Source organism: Amblyraja radiata, chromosome 4, assembly GCF_010909765.2.
Source record: "Amblyraja radiata isolate CabotCenter1 chromosome 4, sAmbRad1.1.pri, whole genome shotgun sequence".
NCBI classification, from domain to species: domain Eukaryota; kingdom Metazoa; phylum Chordata; class Chondrichthyes; order Rajiformes; family Rajidae; genus Amblyraja; species Amblyraja radiata.
Window position 1 is genome coordinate 35,072,692 of NC_045959.1, and position 18,007 is coordinate 35,090,698.

At 41.1% G+C, this 18,007-nt stretch overlaps 1 protein-coding gene across 1 annotated transcript in view; it reads left to right on the top strand.

The window, feature by feature from the left end:
- Positions 1-1,805: 1,805 nt before the first annotated feature.
- The window catches only part of LOC116972556 (CUB and sushi domain-containing protein 3-like), a 358,524-nt gene continuing 342,322 nt past the window's right edge, over positions 1,806-18,007 (top strand). Inside the window, exons 1-2 of the mRNA XM_033020378.1 lie at positions 1,806-1,884; positions 7,356-7,550. Coding sequence (XP_032876269.1) covers positions 1,806-1,884; positions 7,356-7,550 — 274 coding nt within the window. The remainder of the gene's footprint in view (positions 1,885-7,355; positions 7,551-18,007) is intronic.

Genomic DNA, 18,007 nt, shown 5'->3' on the forward strand with positions numbered 1-18,007 from the left:
AGGGAATGCCGTCTAGATCAACACAACATACATCGAGGAATAAAAATCTTACCGCTGGCTTTTATGCCAAGTAGTTTACAGAAGAAGGGTTTCGGCCCGAAACGTCGCCTATTTCCTTCGCTCCATAGATGCTGCTGCACCCGCTGAGTTTCCCCAGCAATTGTGTGTACCTTCGATATTCCAGCATCTGCAGTTCCCTTTTGAACAGTTTACATTTCTGTTCCCTTACTGCCTACCCTCCAGGCAAAGGAAATATTTTCTCTGCACTGAGCATGAGGAATAAGAATGAGGATGAGGAAAAAAGGTTTTCACCCAGAGAGTTGTGAATCTGTGGAATTCTCTGCCACAGAGAGCAGTGGCGACCAAATCACTGAATGTTTTCGAGGGAGATTTAGCTCTACGGAATCAAGGGATACGGGGAAAAAGCAGGAACGGGGCACTGATTTTGGATGATGAGCCATGATCATATTGAATGGCAGTGTTGGCTCGAAGGGCCAAATGGCCTACTCCTGCACCTATTTTCTATGTTTCTATGTTTCTACCTGTGTAGGAACATGCCTTAACCTTCGGGAATTAAATATCTTCTAAAGCTTCCCTTATTTAAGGGGAATAATCCGAGTCTCTCCAGGTAATTGAAAATCCTTATTCCCGCGATCATTCTCACAAACCTCCTCTGAACTCTCCTTAATGGTTTGACATACTTCTTATTTAGTTATATTTGTAATACTTTTATCAACTCCCCCAGACATTTTCAAAGATTTATGTGAATTCAGGCTAGCTCTCATTGTTCGTGTATTACTCTTAGAATTGTGTCATTGGGTCCATGCTGCCTTTTGGCATTCTTCCTGTCTAAATGCATCATTTCATACTTTACATTACATTTCATCTGCTGTTTCTCTCCTTTTTCAACCAGCTTGTCTCTTCTTCTGACACGGTGACAATCTCAAAGCTTTGTGTCAATGGCACATTTCAAAATTATATCTCTTATATCCTTCTCTAGGTCATTAGTATATTTTATAAAGAGCAATGGTCAGAGTACTGACCCTGGGGACACCATTAAATGTTTTCCATCAGGCTAAAAATGATCTTATAATGACACTCTCAATTTTCCCTTTCACAGCCAGTTATGAATTTGCACTGACATTCCTCAATCATTTTCCTAACATATGTATTCAATAGCACAAGGGTATTGTGCTCTGGTGGATACTATAACACTGAAGATACTCACTGGAGCAGCTGGGGAATTTAATTCAATGATCTTAATAGGTCTGGAATTAATTGGAAAACAGGTGTTGGTAGTGACAACTTTTAAACAAGATTGTTGTAAATTAGTGTTAAACACTAAATGCTGCTTGCTGCCAGTGCCACCTCAAATATTTCAAAGGTTTCAAAGGTCTTTTATTGTCACATGTACCAATTAAGGTACAGTGATATGTGAATTACCCTACAGCCATACAAAAAAAGCAACAAGACACACAATTACATAAAAGTTAACATAAACATCCACCACAGCAGATTCGCCACATTCCGCACTGTGATGGAAGGCAAAAAAGTCCGATCTTCTTCCACTTTATTCTCCCACAGTTGGGGCAGTCGAACCATCCGTCGGGGCGATCAAAGCTCCCGCAGCCGGCGGTCGAAGCTCCCGCGCCTGGGCGATCGAAGCTCCCGCGTCAGGGCGATCGAAGTTCCCATGTAGGGGCGGTCGAAGCTCTTGCAGCTTGGAGTTCCTGAAGTAGGTCTCTCACCAGAGACAGCGAGCTCCGTGATGTTAAAGTCCGCAAGCACCCACGGTTGGAGCTCCGATGTCGATACCTGGCAAAGGGATTGCAAGCTCTGGGATGTTAAAGTCCGCAGACGACCATGGTGGTGCTCTCAAAATCGGTCAGCAGCAAAGGCAGCCAACTCCTTGACATTAGGCCGCAGTGCGGACGGAGATACGATATGGAAAAAAATTGCATCTCTGTCGAGGTAAGAGATTAGAAAAAGTTTCCCAAAAAACTCCCACACCCCCCATATAAAACAAGCTTAAGAACACTAAAAACATACATTTAACACATACTATTGAACACAAAGAAGGGATGGACAGACAGACTGTTGGCGGGGCAACCATTACTGGCGCCATCCGGTGGTTATCCCTATATATATCATTGTTGAAGAAACAATAAAAAAACAAATGGGTTTTAAAGTCCAGTCAATATAAGGTCAGGTCGGGGGAAGTTCCCCCCCGCCACGGTTACCATGTAATCCCGTGCTACCTGCTCCATGGTCGGATAGTCGGCGACTAAACCGTCTCCCCCACCTGGTTTGCCAGATGAGGAGGGGGCTGTGGACCCCCAGCAGGACCAAAAACAAGACCTGTCAAAGTGCGGATGAGCTCCTAGCGAACCAACGGCCATCCACACTTCAGTAGAAGTTGCGATCACTGTCGTACATAGCATTGTAAGGCACCGTGCCCGTTGATGTTTTCAACAATGATGATGATGATGAATATAATTTGGCAGTTTTGTAGCATACATTTTCTAAACATAACTTTTAAATTACATTCATGGTAATTTTATGCTATATTTGTATAATATTTACGTGATTTCACTTTTTAGCTTGATATACTTTTTTTTCAAAAATTGACAACTTTGAGACACATTATCCTTGTGCAGATACAAAGAAAGAAATAGAGAAAGATAACAAAGACGAAGTTTCTCCAACACCTATTAATTAACTATACACATGTCATAAAATGAACTACAATGCAGCCAAAGACCGTCTGTATAAATTGTGCAGGATGTCTGATCGCCTACTTAGATTTCTTCATAGCACTACTGACATTTAGAGGTGAGTAGTCGCTCTAGGATTAATCCAATCTTTGATGCTATTTCAAAATTGCTCTGAGATATGAACAATAACACACAAGATCTAATGACCCATTGCAAAACGAGTGGCATTTGTACAGTGGGAGGATCCATGGCAAATGTACAAACAAACACAGATAATTGTATTTATTCTCCTGGCTTCCACTGTGACTTTAGTTATTTTATGCTGTTCACATCGAGACCTAAGATTTTGTCTTAGAAGTTCTTGTGCACCCTAAAGAATATGTTTTGTCCCATTCCTGCGTATGTTCTTTACTTAAAAAATCCAAAGTGTATATGACTGCCCCTCACTCATACTATTGCTACTAAATATTTTTAGAGACATGTTCCCGATGTTGGATGAGTCCAGAACCAGCGGCCACAGTTTACGAATAAGGAGTAAGCAATTTAGAATGGAGATGAGGAAAAACTTTTTCACGCAGAGAGTTATGAGTCTGTGGAATTCTCTGCCTCAGAAGGCAGTGGAGGTTGGTTCTCTGGATAGTTTCAACAGAGAGTTAGATAGAGCTCTTAAAGATAGCAGAGTCATGGGATATGGGGAGAAGGCAGGAACGGGGTACTGATTGTGGATGATCAGCCATGATCACATTGAATGGTGGTTCTAGCTCGAAGGGCCGAAAAGCCTACTCCTGCACCTATTGTCTATTGTCTATTGTCTATAATATATTTAAAGAAATATGTATCTTCACTTCTTACTTTAAAAAAAAATCCAATGATTGCAATATGTACGATAGAGCAACCCTGTCACAATTCACTGCATAAGTAACCCCTTCTATAAATGGTTTGAACACCACAAATTAAACATTATTCTATTTTCGGTGTGATTTTCCGTGACTCATAATCACAGGTTAGGAATGCAAGATCAATGAAAACAGTCATTAGCCCGATGGAAGCTGAGGTGGGCTTGACAAACAGGCATGGTACTGATGGGGAAGGTCTTGTCTCCTGGGGAAAGGGCAATCAAGCAGAAAAAAAGGCATAAGTGCTGGAGAAACTCAGCAGGTCAGGCAGTATCTCTGGAGGACATAAACATTTTGGGGTGAGACCCTTTATGAGACTGATTATACGAGGAGGAAAGATGAAAAAGAACCGGGGGCAGGACAAAGATAGAGCTCTTCTCATCTCCTTATCTCAGAGCCTTTTTTCTTTTCATGTCATGTTTGCCCAACTACCTGCCAGTCAAACCCGCCTCACCTGTAACCATCTCTCAGGTATAGGAAGGAACTGCAGATGCTGGTTTAAACTAAAGATGGACACAAAATGCTGGATTAACTCAACAAAATATTTAACATCTCCCGTCCGTTCTATCCAGAGATGCTGCCTGTCCCAGTGAGTAACTCCAGCATTTTGTGTCTATCTTCCATTGGTCACATGCCTGGCTTTGTCCTGGCCACACCTCTGTTGTGGTAGCTGTGTGGAATGAGCTTCCAGTGAAGGTGGTGGAGGCAGGTTCGTTTTTATCATTTAAAAATAAATTGGATAGTTATATGGATGGGAAAGGAATGGAGGGTTATGGTCTGAGCGCAGGTATATGGGACTAGGGGAGATTATGTGTTCGGCACGGACTAGAGGGGTCGAGATGGCCTGTTTCCGTGCTGTAATTGTTATATGGTTATATGGTTCCAGCTTGCTCCCCTTCTACTATCAGTTTGAAGAAGACTCCTGAGCTGAAATGCATGTTGATGTCCTCCAGAGATGCTGGCTGATTTGTTGATTTACTCCAGCAGTTTATGCAAAATTTCTCATTGTGCCTGCGCCTCACTGTACTCAAGCAATTGGCACTATTCTTGAATTAGAGGTGGCCAGAAATGGCATGGAGTTTGCTTGGACAGGAGCTTCAGAGGATAATCAAGCCAATTGGAGGGCCGAGATACTTTGCATTGGAAAAATGATATGGGAGGCAACTGGGCAGATCAGATGGTTATGAAGTGCAATATTTGTGGGACACGATGGGTTAAGCCTGATGCAGGAGCATGATCGCCCCGATGAGGAGGCCTGCTGCCAGCTACGAGAGTAAGATCATCCCGTCAACGGAAGGTTAGAGGCCCCCGACCGCTGGAGAGAAAGAAGGGAGAGATTGAACTTTCTTTTCGCCTTCCATCACAGTGAGGAATGTGGAGTAGTCACTGTGGTGGATGTTCATGTTAAAATGTATTTTGTGTGTGCTGTTGCACTTTATTGGTATGACTGTATGGCAAATCAAATTCCTCGTATGTTGCAAAACATTCTTGGCTAATATAGTATGATTATGATGATGATTATGATTATGATCACCGTGTTGGCAATAGAATGGTGATGCCGAGACTGCATTGTGTATTGGGTAAGAGAAGGGACAAAGAAGAATGATAAAATATAAGTATGGAGCATATTAGTGGATTTATATTGTCCCATATCATTCAGAAATCCTTGTTATTCAGGAAGCGTTGAAAACGTTTACTCTGGAGCTGATTTGCTTTGAATTTCTCTGCAGTGTTTCAACAGAGTCACATGGTTGATTATGAAAGTTGGTATGAACATCATGCAAGGAACGGCTCAGTTAAATTGACCCAAAAATGACTTCACAAATGACCCAGAAAATGTATTTGATTGTACCTTTACCTCACTGTATTTGTGGTTATGACAAAAGACTTGACTTGATTGGAAAGGTTGCATTTGCATTTCACTCGGTTGTGTGGCCATTTGCATTGTGTGCGGTTGTAAAAGACATTGCCTCACAGATATGTAGAAACAAGACCTAATTTCAAGGCATTAATTTTTTGAGAACAACAGAAGTGAAGAAACAAATGTCAACAGGAATTGCTTTGAGTTTGCTCTGATGTATCACCATAACTAAGGTGGAAGTTTAGCAGAACTTTGATCAGGACGCACACATTGGCCACTTAACCACGTTAGCAAAACAATGTGCAATTTAGCAATTTGTGAGGAAGATGAGAAAAAAATAGCTAAAGTTGTTTTGCACAAAATATTGATATTTATGAGATGTAGGAAGTAATGTATATGTAGTGTTATAAAGTCTTATAACGTGCAAACAGGTTATTCGGCCCAACTTGCCCACATCGACCAACATGTCCCATCTACACTAGTCCCAATGGCCTTTACACTTGTCCCATATCCCTTTAAACCTATCCCATTCCTGCAGCTGTATAAATGTTTCTTAAATGTTGCGATAGATCCTGCCTCAACTACCTCCTTCGGCAGCTCATTCCATATATCCACCACCCTTTGTGTAAAAAAGTTATCCTTCAGGTACCTATTAAATCTCACCTTAAACCTATACATTTTGGTTCTCAATTCCCCAACTCTGGGCACGAGTCTCTGTAGGTTTATCCAATCTATTCCTCTCACGATTTTGTAAATCTCTATAAGATCACCCCTCATCCTACTGCTCTCCAAGGAATAGTCCTAGCCTGCTCAACCTCTCCATGTAATTCAGGCCCTTGAGTCCTGGCAACATCCTCATAAATCTTCGCTATACCCTTTCCAACTTGACAACGTCATTCCCAGAATTGAACACAATACTCTAAATGCAGCCCCACCAATCTTATACAACTGCAACGTGACCTTCCACCATCTATACTCAATACTCTGACTGATGAAGGCCAATGTGCCAAAAGCCTTTTTGAACACCCTATCTAGATGTGACACCACTTTCAACGAACTATGTTACTGCACTCCTAGATCCCTCTGCTCTGCAACACTCCCAAGGGCCCTACCATTCACTGTGTAGGTCCTGCCCTTGTTAGACTTCCAAAAATACAACACATCACAGGATCTGCAGAGAAGAATGGGAGAAATTACCCAAATACAGGTGTGGCAAGCTTGTAGCGTCATACCCAAGAAGACTTGAGGCTGTAATCGCTGCCAAAGGTGCCTCATAAAAGTACTGAGTAAAGGGTCTGAATACTTATGTAAATGTGATATTTCAGATATTTCTTTTTAATTACTTTGCAGAATTTCTAAACACCTGTTTTCACTTTTATATTATGGGGTATTGTGTGTAGATTGATGTAAAAAAAAAAGAATTTAATCAATTTTCGAATAAGGCTGTAATGTAACAAAATGTGTAAAATGTGAAGGGGTCTGAATGCTTTCTGAATGCACTGTAGAGTGGATGTGGAGAGGATGTTTCCACTTGCGGGAGAGTCTAGGACAAGAGGCCTTAGCCTTAAAGGACGTTCTTTTAGGAAGGAGATGAGGAGGAATTTCTATCGTCAGAGGGTGATGAATATGTGAAATTCTTTGCCACAGATTGCTATGGAGGCCAAGTCATTGGATATATTTAAGACAGAGATAGATAGATTCTTGATTAGTACAGGTGTCAGAGGTTATGGGGAGAAGGCAGGAGAATGGGGTTGAGAGAGAGAGATAGATCTGCCATCATTGAATGGGAGAGTAGACCCTATGGGCTGAATGGCCTAATTCCCCTCCTATAACGTGAACTTATGAACTTCCATTTTATTTAATTTAAATTTCATTCTTCTACAGAGTTGCAGAGCAGCACTTGTGGAAACCCTGGTGTTCCACATGGAAGTATTGTCCATGGTACGAGCTTTGATGTTGGAGACAAGATCACGTACTCCTGTGTGCATGGTTATATCCTCGATGGACATCATGAGCTAACCTGCATGGCCAGTTCAGGAAATACTGCGTCATGGGACTTCCCTGTCCCCATTTGTAAGGGTGAGTAAAATGAATGTTCCTCAAGGTTTAATTTACGACTCAAAAATCCAATAAGACTATACACTAACATTGCATAATGCTCTTTATCACAGTTTATAGTGCTATTTTATTTTCAAAAAATAAATATATTCCCTTATAAACAGTGCTTTAGATTGAAATAAATCTTTCCCTAATGATATAAGTATTTTTGCCAGATGTTGCATACCTTATTAAAATACAGAATTTGAATACTCAATGTAGACTATAGATTAGTCTGCAGAGATTACGTTTTGTTAGATTTGTTACATTTTACAATGTAACAGTAAAAATGTGTAATCAGGGCACAAATCACTGCATATATATGATGGTTTCAATCAAGGAACCTATATAAAATTGTAAAATAAAAGTTTTGCGATTAGGAGAATAGTTTTCCATTAGAGATCTTTAATACTGTTTACATTGTATTAAAGAAATACTAAATATTAATAGTTAACACATAGTAAACTAAAGAGTAAATTGTAGCATTTTTGGGAAAGATTATACATATTTTTGCACATGGGACTAAAATCCAGTATGTCTAGTAGGAATGTAATGTATATATGGCTACATGTATAATTTGAAATATGAGTTCTTTGCTGAATGGTCTGAATGTTAGGAATGCCTCATGTAAGGATGAACCAAACATGGAAAAGTAATTTTTAGTAATTGCAGTTGAGTAATTCATAACTGTGTCGTATTTTAAATGCTGGGCCTTGCAACATTGAAAGCCTTGAAATTACTAATTACATAGCCGGTTAATTTTACTTAGAAAGTGTCTGAAACTGTTTGATGAAGGACCACTTACGGGAAAACAAGTTTTATGCCTCTTTATTCTATATTCTATACATTCATCCCAGTAACTAATATTAATTTTAGCTGCTTCTTCTTTCGTGTCCATCTTCCATGTTTCAAATGTTGACATTGCTGTCATCGTCCGTCCTGAAAAGGATGCAAATTTCTGGCGACAATCAGTGGGAGCTATCACTTGTTGCAATAGATGATGGTAGCAGCAGAATTAGCTCAGAATACTTCCAGTTTCCAGCCCCGTGGTATGGACGCTTCTGCTATGGGGCCATTTTAGCTGCACAGTAAAATGAGTGGGTTGTACTCTGCCTCAAATTCATTAATTCCATTAACTTCTGGCATTCAATGTTTTTGATAAAAATATATTGTTGAAAAGATTTAAGCTGGGAACAATTCAAATACACAATATAGTGAATACCGATTGCAATTGGCTCAGATGTTGTTTATTTTGCCGTATTAAAGGGTGTTGCTCAAGCATCGGGATGAAAATGTAGTTTTTCATGTAGAATGAAGATGGGAAGAAAATGTAGTTTGCTAGATGGCAGCAGAGAGTTCTGAAGGGGAAAGGTTATGTGCCAGTGTGGGATACAATCATGTAAGTGGGCCAATTAGCAATGTTCTTGGGACGGTGGAGGAGAAGGTATCGGTGCCTCTGCATGTGCAAATGTGCACAAAATGTTTGTTGATGTGGTCAGTGTCAACGAGAACTTAAAATAATTTGGAGTCCCCTCACACAAAGGTTGATCCATGCCTTGTGCATGGATGACACTGATCAAAAATCCTGCATACAATTGGTGCACAAAGTACGATCACATTCAATAATCATAATTTGATAAGAAATCCATCAAAAAGCAGAATGGGATGGAATTTCTAGGCTACCTTTTTTTTTAAATGCAAAAAAATGTTTTAAATAATATTTCAGGATCCTAATTATATAATTATTTTTGTGCTAAACTGTGGGTAAAAATGAAACACACAGTGAGAAAGCTTTTCCACTCTGTGGGAACCTCTTTTATTATCTGGCCAGCAGAGGGAGATTATAATGCGGTTATAACCCCTCTCAACAAAAAATTGTCTCTTTAATTTTTCATTTCTAAAATGTCTTTAAACTTATTTTTAAAATACACCCTTTTGTTCTTTGTTTTCTGATTGTGAAACTTTGTAACTGTGATTAGCTGCTTAGTTCGCTGAATGTTATCAAATCTGCTGCGAGCCCAGAACCCCATTTTACAGGCCTGACAGCAACCAACTGTAAAGAGTTCACACCTAAATATCACCAGAGCCTTGATGTTCTATTACGTAATACAATAGACAATAGGTGCAGGAGTAGGCCATTCGGCCCTACAAGCCAGCACCGTCATACAATGTGATCATGGCTGATCATCCGCAATCAGTACCCCATTCCTGCCTTCTCCCCATATCCCCTGACTCCGCTATCTTCAAGATCCCTACCTTGCTCTCTCTTGAAAGTATCCAGAGAACCGGCCTCCACCGCCCTCTGAGGCAGAGATTTACACAGACTCACAACTCACTGTGTGAAAAAGTGTTTCCTCATCTCCTTTCTAAATAGCTTACCTTATTCTTAAACTATGGCCCCTGGTTCTGGACTCCCCCAACATCGTGAACATGTTTCCTGCCTCTAACGTGTCCAAACCCTTAATAATCTTATATGTTTCAATGAGATCCTCTCCCATCCTTCTAAATTCCAGAGTGTACAAGCCCAGTCACTGCATTCTCTCAGCATATGACAGTCCTGCCATCCCGGGAAATAACCTTCTAACAATAATATGTGTAGTCCACGATGGAAGCTTGGTCATTGAATCCATGGATAGGATAGGTTTGGAGGGGTATGGACCAATTGCAGGCACATGGGACTAGCATAGCTGAGAAGCGTTGGTCGGTGTGGACAAGTTGGGCTGATGGGTCTGTTTCCACACTAACAATCTATGAATCTATGAATACAGTTTGATACTTAAGGCATCTGAGCAAAGTTGCAATTCGACTCAAGCTCACCAAGCGTACTTGCACAAAATTTACTTGTACAGGTACATGTGTGGTCACAGACACTGCTTGCCGGCATATGCAGAAGTTGACTTTGAATTGTGAGGCCTATTTTGATGATCCTCAAAGGGTTCCTGCCTAAGCAGGTCCCACTCCATGCAGGGAGGTGCGCTCAAGTTTACAGATGTTCTCTTTGCTGAAGGACAATTGCGGCACCCTTCCATGCCAGCGGTAGAGTGAGTGGACTAAATGCCCTGGCGCATGATGCAATTTTACAGTGGTGGGGCACATATTGGTCCATCACACACTGGACATCTAAAGTATCTTCCAGTGTCTTTGATGTCAGCAGCAAGCATCATTACTTCATTGATAACATCAAATTCTAAACTATCACATGCAGCTGTGCTACATTTCTATTTTCAGAAAAGGTTCACTTTGTGCTTTCAAAAAGAATAATTTGCATGCTTCTGCACTGTTTTGCATCCTCCTAAGTGTCATTTAATTTGGTGTTCGTCAAGACATTTAGAGATGATGTTGCAGCCGATTAAGATAAATTATACTTGTTAAGTCTAATGACAACCTAGATCTGTTTCATCAAGCAAACAATTGTTTCATAAAGTATAAATGAAATGAGTTAATCATGCTCTCATCATAACCAAAATTATTTAGTCAAATGGTATAATTACATAATTGTTCTCGTTATTTTTTTCATCTAAGTGTTTTGTTTTGTGAAGAATGATTACTGGACATGGCTATTCTCCCATAACTTTACATTTTCTGCCTACTGGATATTTATTTTGCAAATTGGACGACACCAGTAATATCTATCACAACACTCCAAAGTCTTCACAGAAAATTATCTCTAAGAGATCACAAACTGTTGCAATAATATTGGTGAGAAGTACTAGATTATCCTTTATTTTTATAGTAGTTTTTCCTCTGCAGAGTTTTTCATTTTGGAAGCCGCACAATTGAAAGAGAAAATATTTAGTTTAGCTTAGAGATACAGCGTGGAAACAGGCCCCTCGGCCCATCGAGTCCACACGGACTAGCGATTCCCGCACATTAATACTGCCCTACACACACTAGGGACAATTTTACATTAACACCAAGCCAACTAACCTAAAAACCTGTACGTCTTTGGAGTGTGGGAGGAAACTGAAGATCCCGGAAAAAACGCACACTGGTCACTGGGAGAACGTACAAACTCCGTACAGAAAAGCACCCGTAGTCAGGATTGAACCCAGGTTTCTGGTGCTCTAAGGCAGTCGCTCTGCCGCTGCGCCACTGTGCCGCCCAATGTAAATGTAAAGCTATTCAATAAGTATGAAATACATTTTAAATTGTATATAAACTTTAGTTATGACTGCTGCAAAAATAACTAATTGTTTGATTACTTGCTCTGTAGGTAAGATCAAAAAGTAGACTCACTACAGCTAAACTGTATTGATGGAATTATTTATGGAATTCCCTGCCACAGAGGGCAGTGGAGGCCAAGTCACTGGATGGATTTAAGAGAGAGTTAGATAGAGCTCTAGGGGCTAGTGGAGTCAACGGATATGGGGAGAAGACAGGCACGGGTTATTGATAGGGGACGATCAGCCATAATCACAATGAATGTCTCGAAGGGCCGAAAGGCCTCCTCCTGCACCTATTGTCTACGTTTCTATGTTTCTATAAACTGACCTTTCAAATTTTGCTTTATCATGGTTAATTTATGTAGAACTACCTCTCTGTAAAAATGCTAAGATTTAAATTACTTTAAAATTGTACCAAACCATCAATGGGCCCAAAACAAGATTTCAGTGATTGTCTAAGTTATGTTAAATATATATTAATACCAAACACTCAAAGGGTGTAGTCCCAGTCTCCCATGATACTTTGGCAGATTGAGACAAAAGCCGGATTTTCTAAATCAGGTTTTATTCACCAATGATTTGCCGACAACGTGTCCAACAATTGCCACTAAACAGAACGAACCACAATGGTGGTCTCCAAACAACTGAATGGGCACAGCTCAGGAATCGCGCGAAAACATGACCCCTCCCAGTGTCATGTGTGTGTGGAACCTAACCGCAGGGTTCGATACTTGCGAGCACGAGCAGGTGCCGCTACAATACCTCATTGGGGCCCGTGAACATTTTCTATGTATGTAGTTTATCTTTAGCTGTAACACTACAGCACTTTATTATGAACTTTGATTATTTATCACCAATGCACTACCTGCAGTACTTGTGCATAATTGGATTGGATAGCACACAAAACAAAGTTTTGCACTGTACCTTGGTGCACGTGACAATAATAAACAAATACCAATGATAAAAGTTTCTATATCAATAGTCAAATAACCAGATTGTTTAACTTCAAGATGATGCTTAAATCATTACAGTTATTTTGTTTGAAGTAGGGCCTGTGCAAAGTACTATTGATACAGAGTCATTGTATATCATAACAAGTACTTTAATCTGGATACATACAGAGACCATCGAAATGCCTACTGCAGGCTAGGAGTCATAAGTCGAACAGGGCTGCCCGCATTCCACCAGGTGGTAGTGTGGAAACCTGACATGGATTATGGATCAGGTCAGCAGCAAAACCAGACACGGATCAAATCAGCAATCCTGTTTGATCTACAGGGCCAGGCACAGATATTGGATCAGGATACTGGATACATGCAAAATGAACAATTTAATACAACAGCTGATAAAAAACAAAGAAGCTATTGTCACATCTTCAAAGTGCATAGAAAAGCCAATTTTTTCTTTGTTAGAACATTAAAACATTACAGCATAAGCCCTACGGCCCACAATGTATGTGCCAAGCATGATACCAAGTTCATCTCCTCTGCATGCGTGTGATCCACATCTCTCCATTCCTTCCATATCCATTTGCCTATCTTAAAGTCTCTTAAACCTCACTGTTTTATCTACTTCCATCACTACTTGCATCACATTTCTGACACCTACCATATTCTGTATAAAATGCCCCACACACCTCCTTTATATTTCCCCCTCTGACTTTATAGCTATGCCTCTAGTCTATGACATTCCCATGTGGAAAAAAAGGTTCAGTCTACACTAATTATGCCTCTCATAATTTACAAACTTTAATCAGGTCTCCCCACAACCTCCGATGCTCCAGATAAAACAATAAGAGTTTGTCCAACCTCTTGTTATAGATAATACTCTCTAGTCCAGGCAACATTCTAGTAAACCTCATCTGCACCCCATCCAAACCCTGCACATCCTTCCTATGTAAAAACAAGGAACAGCAGATGCTGGTTTTACCAAGGAAAGACACGAAGTGCTGGAGCAACTCAGCGGGTCAGGCAGCATCCTTGGAAAACAAGGATACGTGACATTTTGGGTGGGGACCATTCTGAGGGTGTTGTTCTCCAGGAAAGAACATGTTCGCTAGAGATGTTTCCTGACCAGCTGAGTAATTCTAGCATTTGTGTCTATACACTCTGGAGTGTGGCGGCGCCTAATGACAGCGGCTCGACTGCAGTCCGTCTGTCTTTTTTTCATTTTTGTCTAGTTAAATGTATGTTTTTGATTCTAGTTTTTATTATTTTTTAGCTGTGTATATGTGGGGGGTGGGGTGGGGGGGAGGAACCGTATAATTCTCTTCCCTCTACGGGGACCAGATATTTTCCCTGTCGAGTCTCCGATGTCGTTGGGCCTAACATCGTGGAGCCGGCGGCAGCTTCCGGCCGGAACCAGCCTGAGGGCACCGGTCGCGGAGCCTGCGGACTTTGGAATGGGAAGAGCTTTGGTGGTGCGCGGCTGCGACCCAACATCGGAGCTTCGGAGGCTCCAGCCGCAGGCCTGGTGGACAGGAACATCGGGAGCTCGCAGGTCCCTGGTGGGAGACCGCTTTTCAGAGCTCCTCCTACTTCTCCCGCCGGAATCGCGGTGTTTAAATGACACGGAGCGGGGCCTAACATCGCCCGGCGCGGCTTAAACGGCTGCGGGACTTACCATCGCCCACCAGGGGCTTTAACGTCGAGAGCCCCAATCGCCTCGACGTTGCAGTTGGACTGCTAGACCGCAGGAGAAGAACAAAGTGAAGAGATAAGACTTTTGCCTTCCATCACAGTAAGGAGGTGTTGGAGATTCACTGTGATGGATGTTTGTGTAAATTGTGTTAAGTGTGGGTATTGTTTTTTTTTGTAATGTTAAGACTGTAGAAATGCAAATTTGTTCAAACCAAGCTGCTTGAATGACAATAAAAGGCATTCTTATCTATTCTATGCTATACATCCTTCCTAAAGGTGAAACCAGAACTGCACAAAAGCGGCATAACCAAAGTTTTATACCAATGTAACATTCATTCATGACTTTATAATTCACGCCTCAAGATATGAATGCACACCATACTACCTTCTTTACCACTCTATCCACTTGTGTTGCCAATTTCAGGGACTATGCTTATTAATATATTGTGTGCTTGTTGATTTACTGGATCGTCCAGTACCAAATCTTATGAGAGCTCAAATTTGTCAATGTTGGCTGGTTTTGCAGAAAGGTGGGACTCTGTGATGCTGGCAAGCTTCAAACAGCATCACCAGCTCGCAGTCATGGGTGCTCCAGATACAATTCCATCACAGGAAGAGGGCAAAGACCCGTCATTAAAACTGGGAAAGAGACAAAAGAAGCTTGTTAAGGGATAGCGACAAATAGTTGGAGACAGCTGCAGTTTGGGTGCAACTCAAGATGAAAGCTTTTTTTTTAACCATATAAAATGCAAACATATTGTTAACTGCTGGCATCCACCTTTGGGCACCTTGAACCTGGCATTCATTATACACTCAATGCAAGCTCATTATCTTTGAAGAAATCTAAAACTATAGTTAGGCTCCTAATTATTTCCACTACCATGTACTTTCTATGAGGAACCTGAGCTCATCTACTTAACATAGGTAGGGGAAGTCTCTGTAGAACTGGATGACCATGAGAAAATGAAAACACAAGAAATTGCAAATGCTGTCATCTTGAACATGTATTTAATGATTGCTCTTTATTTAGTGGCTGTGCCTAAAATGGGAACTCTTCATTATTTTGTTTGTAAATTATAACGAGTTCCCAACACATAAGACCATTTATTTTTTCAAAATCTAAACCCAAACTCTCAATTTGTACACACTTTGAACATTTTGAGCCACTCTAAGAATGATCTATTAAAATTTCCTTGGTGATTAATCTTTTTCAACTAATAACACACAATCATCCACAGAGATTGCTGAACTAAAATGGGGTGAGATATGAAGCATATGCCCAGTGCAAATTTGGCATATGTCACACTACGTGTTAAGATATAACACGTAGATTGGGTAGACTGAGATCTCTCACCAAGCAGTTACATCTTGAATAGTTAAGTCTTGAAATACTTAACAGTTTAGTTTCGAGATGCAACATGGACACAGGCCCTTCGGCCCAGAGAATCTGTGCTGACCAGCAATCCCCGCACCTTAACACTATCGCACACACACTCGGGATAATTTACAATTAAACAAAGCCAATTAACCTACAGGTTAAACCTACAGACATTAAACCTGTACGTCTTTAGAGTGAGAGGAAACCAGAGCTCCTGGAGAAAACCCAAGCAGGTCATGGGGAGCACGTGCAAACTCCATACAGACAAGCACCCGTAATCTACCGCTGTGCCACTCTATACACTTTTTACCAGAAAGGAATAGAATGTGACTGGTGATGCTTCATAATGAGGATTTTGTTGCCATAAATCTCCCCATTTATCATGACCAATGTTGCAGCAAAACTGAATTATATGAAAATGGCATTTGTTCATCTACTTTTATAACACAATATTGAGTTTTGCACTTCACTTTATGTTTCTATTTATATGTATGTAATTGGCTCATATGTAATAGTCATATAGGTGCCAAATCACAATAAATTGACAACACAGTGATTAATATTTCATAAACAGTCTTGAAATTCAACACTTGAGAAGTTCCAAAAACTGCCAAACTCTTAAAAGAGAAATATTGTGGTAAGGAACTGCAGATGCTGGTTTAAATCGAAGATAAACACAAAATGCTGGAGTAACTCAGAAGGACAGGCAGCATCTTTAGATAGAAGGAATGTGTGACATTTCGGGTCGAGACCCTTCTTCAGACTAAAGTCATGGGAGAGAGGGATACAGAGATAAGGAAGTGTAAGGTGTGAAAACGAGACAAAGGGGATGTAGATCATGGAAAATGTAGAATAGATCATTGTTAGCTAGGAGATGGTAACAACAAAATAAACAGAGATAAAATGTAAACAAGGACAGTCAGGCTAGTCGGATAACTGGGAAGGGGGAGAGATTGAGAGAGAGGGATGGAAAAGGTTACTAGAAGTTCGAGAAGTCAATATTCATACCGCTGGGATGCAAGCTGCCCAAACAAAATGTGAGATGCTGTTCCTCCAATTTGCTCTGGGCCTCACTCTGACAATGGAGGAGGCCCAGGAGAGAATGTCAGTGTGGAAATAGGAGAGGGAGAAAGTGTTTAGCAACCCGGAGATCAGGCAGATTTAGGCAAACTGAGCGGAGTTGTTCAGCGAAACGATTGCTGAGCCTGCGCTGGTCTTGCCAATATATAGGAGACCACACCTGTAACAGCAGACAGAGTAGATGAGGTTGGAGGAGGTGCAAGTGAACCTCTGCCTCATCTGAAAAGGTTTGCATTAGTCACCAGCCACAAAAAAGGGGAAACAACATATCTGGTCAAAATGTATTTTGGCATGTTGGCACCATGTTGGCACTCATCAGCTTTGGTATTTTTTTAGATGCTTCTTTGGAAAGTCCAGTAACTGAATTTATGTTGTTCCCAATGGGCATAGATTTAATATCTGAAACTTGCTATAATCACATACGTCTTTCGTTCCCAACTTGCTGCAAGATGAATATGTCCATAAACTGGAAAACAACTTGTGGCATTGACCGGAATGTTAAATAACTGCACACGTGTGACAATAGACAATAGACAATAGACAATAGACAATAGGTGCAGGAGTAGGCCATTCGGCCCTTCGAGCCAGCACCGCCATTCACAGTAATCATGGCTGATCATCCACAATCAGCACCCCGTTCCAGCCTTCTCCCCATATCCTCTGACTCCGCTATCTTTAAGAGCCCTATCTGGCTTTCTCTTGAAAGTATACAGAGAACCGGCCTCCACCGCCCTCTGAGGCAGAGAATTCCACAGACTCACAACTCTCTGTGAGAAAAAGTGTTTCCTCGTCTCCATTCTGTATGGCTTACCCCTTATTCTTAAACTGTGGCCCCTGCTTCTGGACTCCCCCAAAATCGGGAACATGTTTCCTGCCTCTAGCGTGTCCAAACCCTTAAGAATCTTATATGTTTCGATAAGATACCCTCTCATCCTTCTAAACTCCAGAGTGTGCAAGCCCAGCCGCACCATTCTCTCAGCATTTGACTGTCCCGCCATCCCGGGAATTAACCTTGTAAACCTACACTGCACTCCCTCAATAGCAAAAATGTCCTTCCTCAAATTACGGGACCAAAACTGCACACAATACTCCATTGTGGTCTCACTAGGGCCCTGTACAACCGCAGAAGGACCTCTTTGCTCCTATACTCGACTCCCCTTGTTATAAAGGCCAATTTGC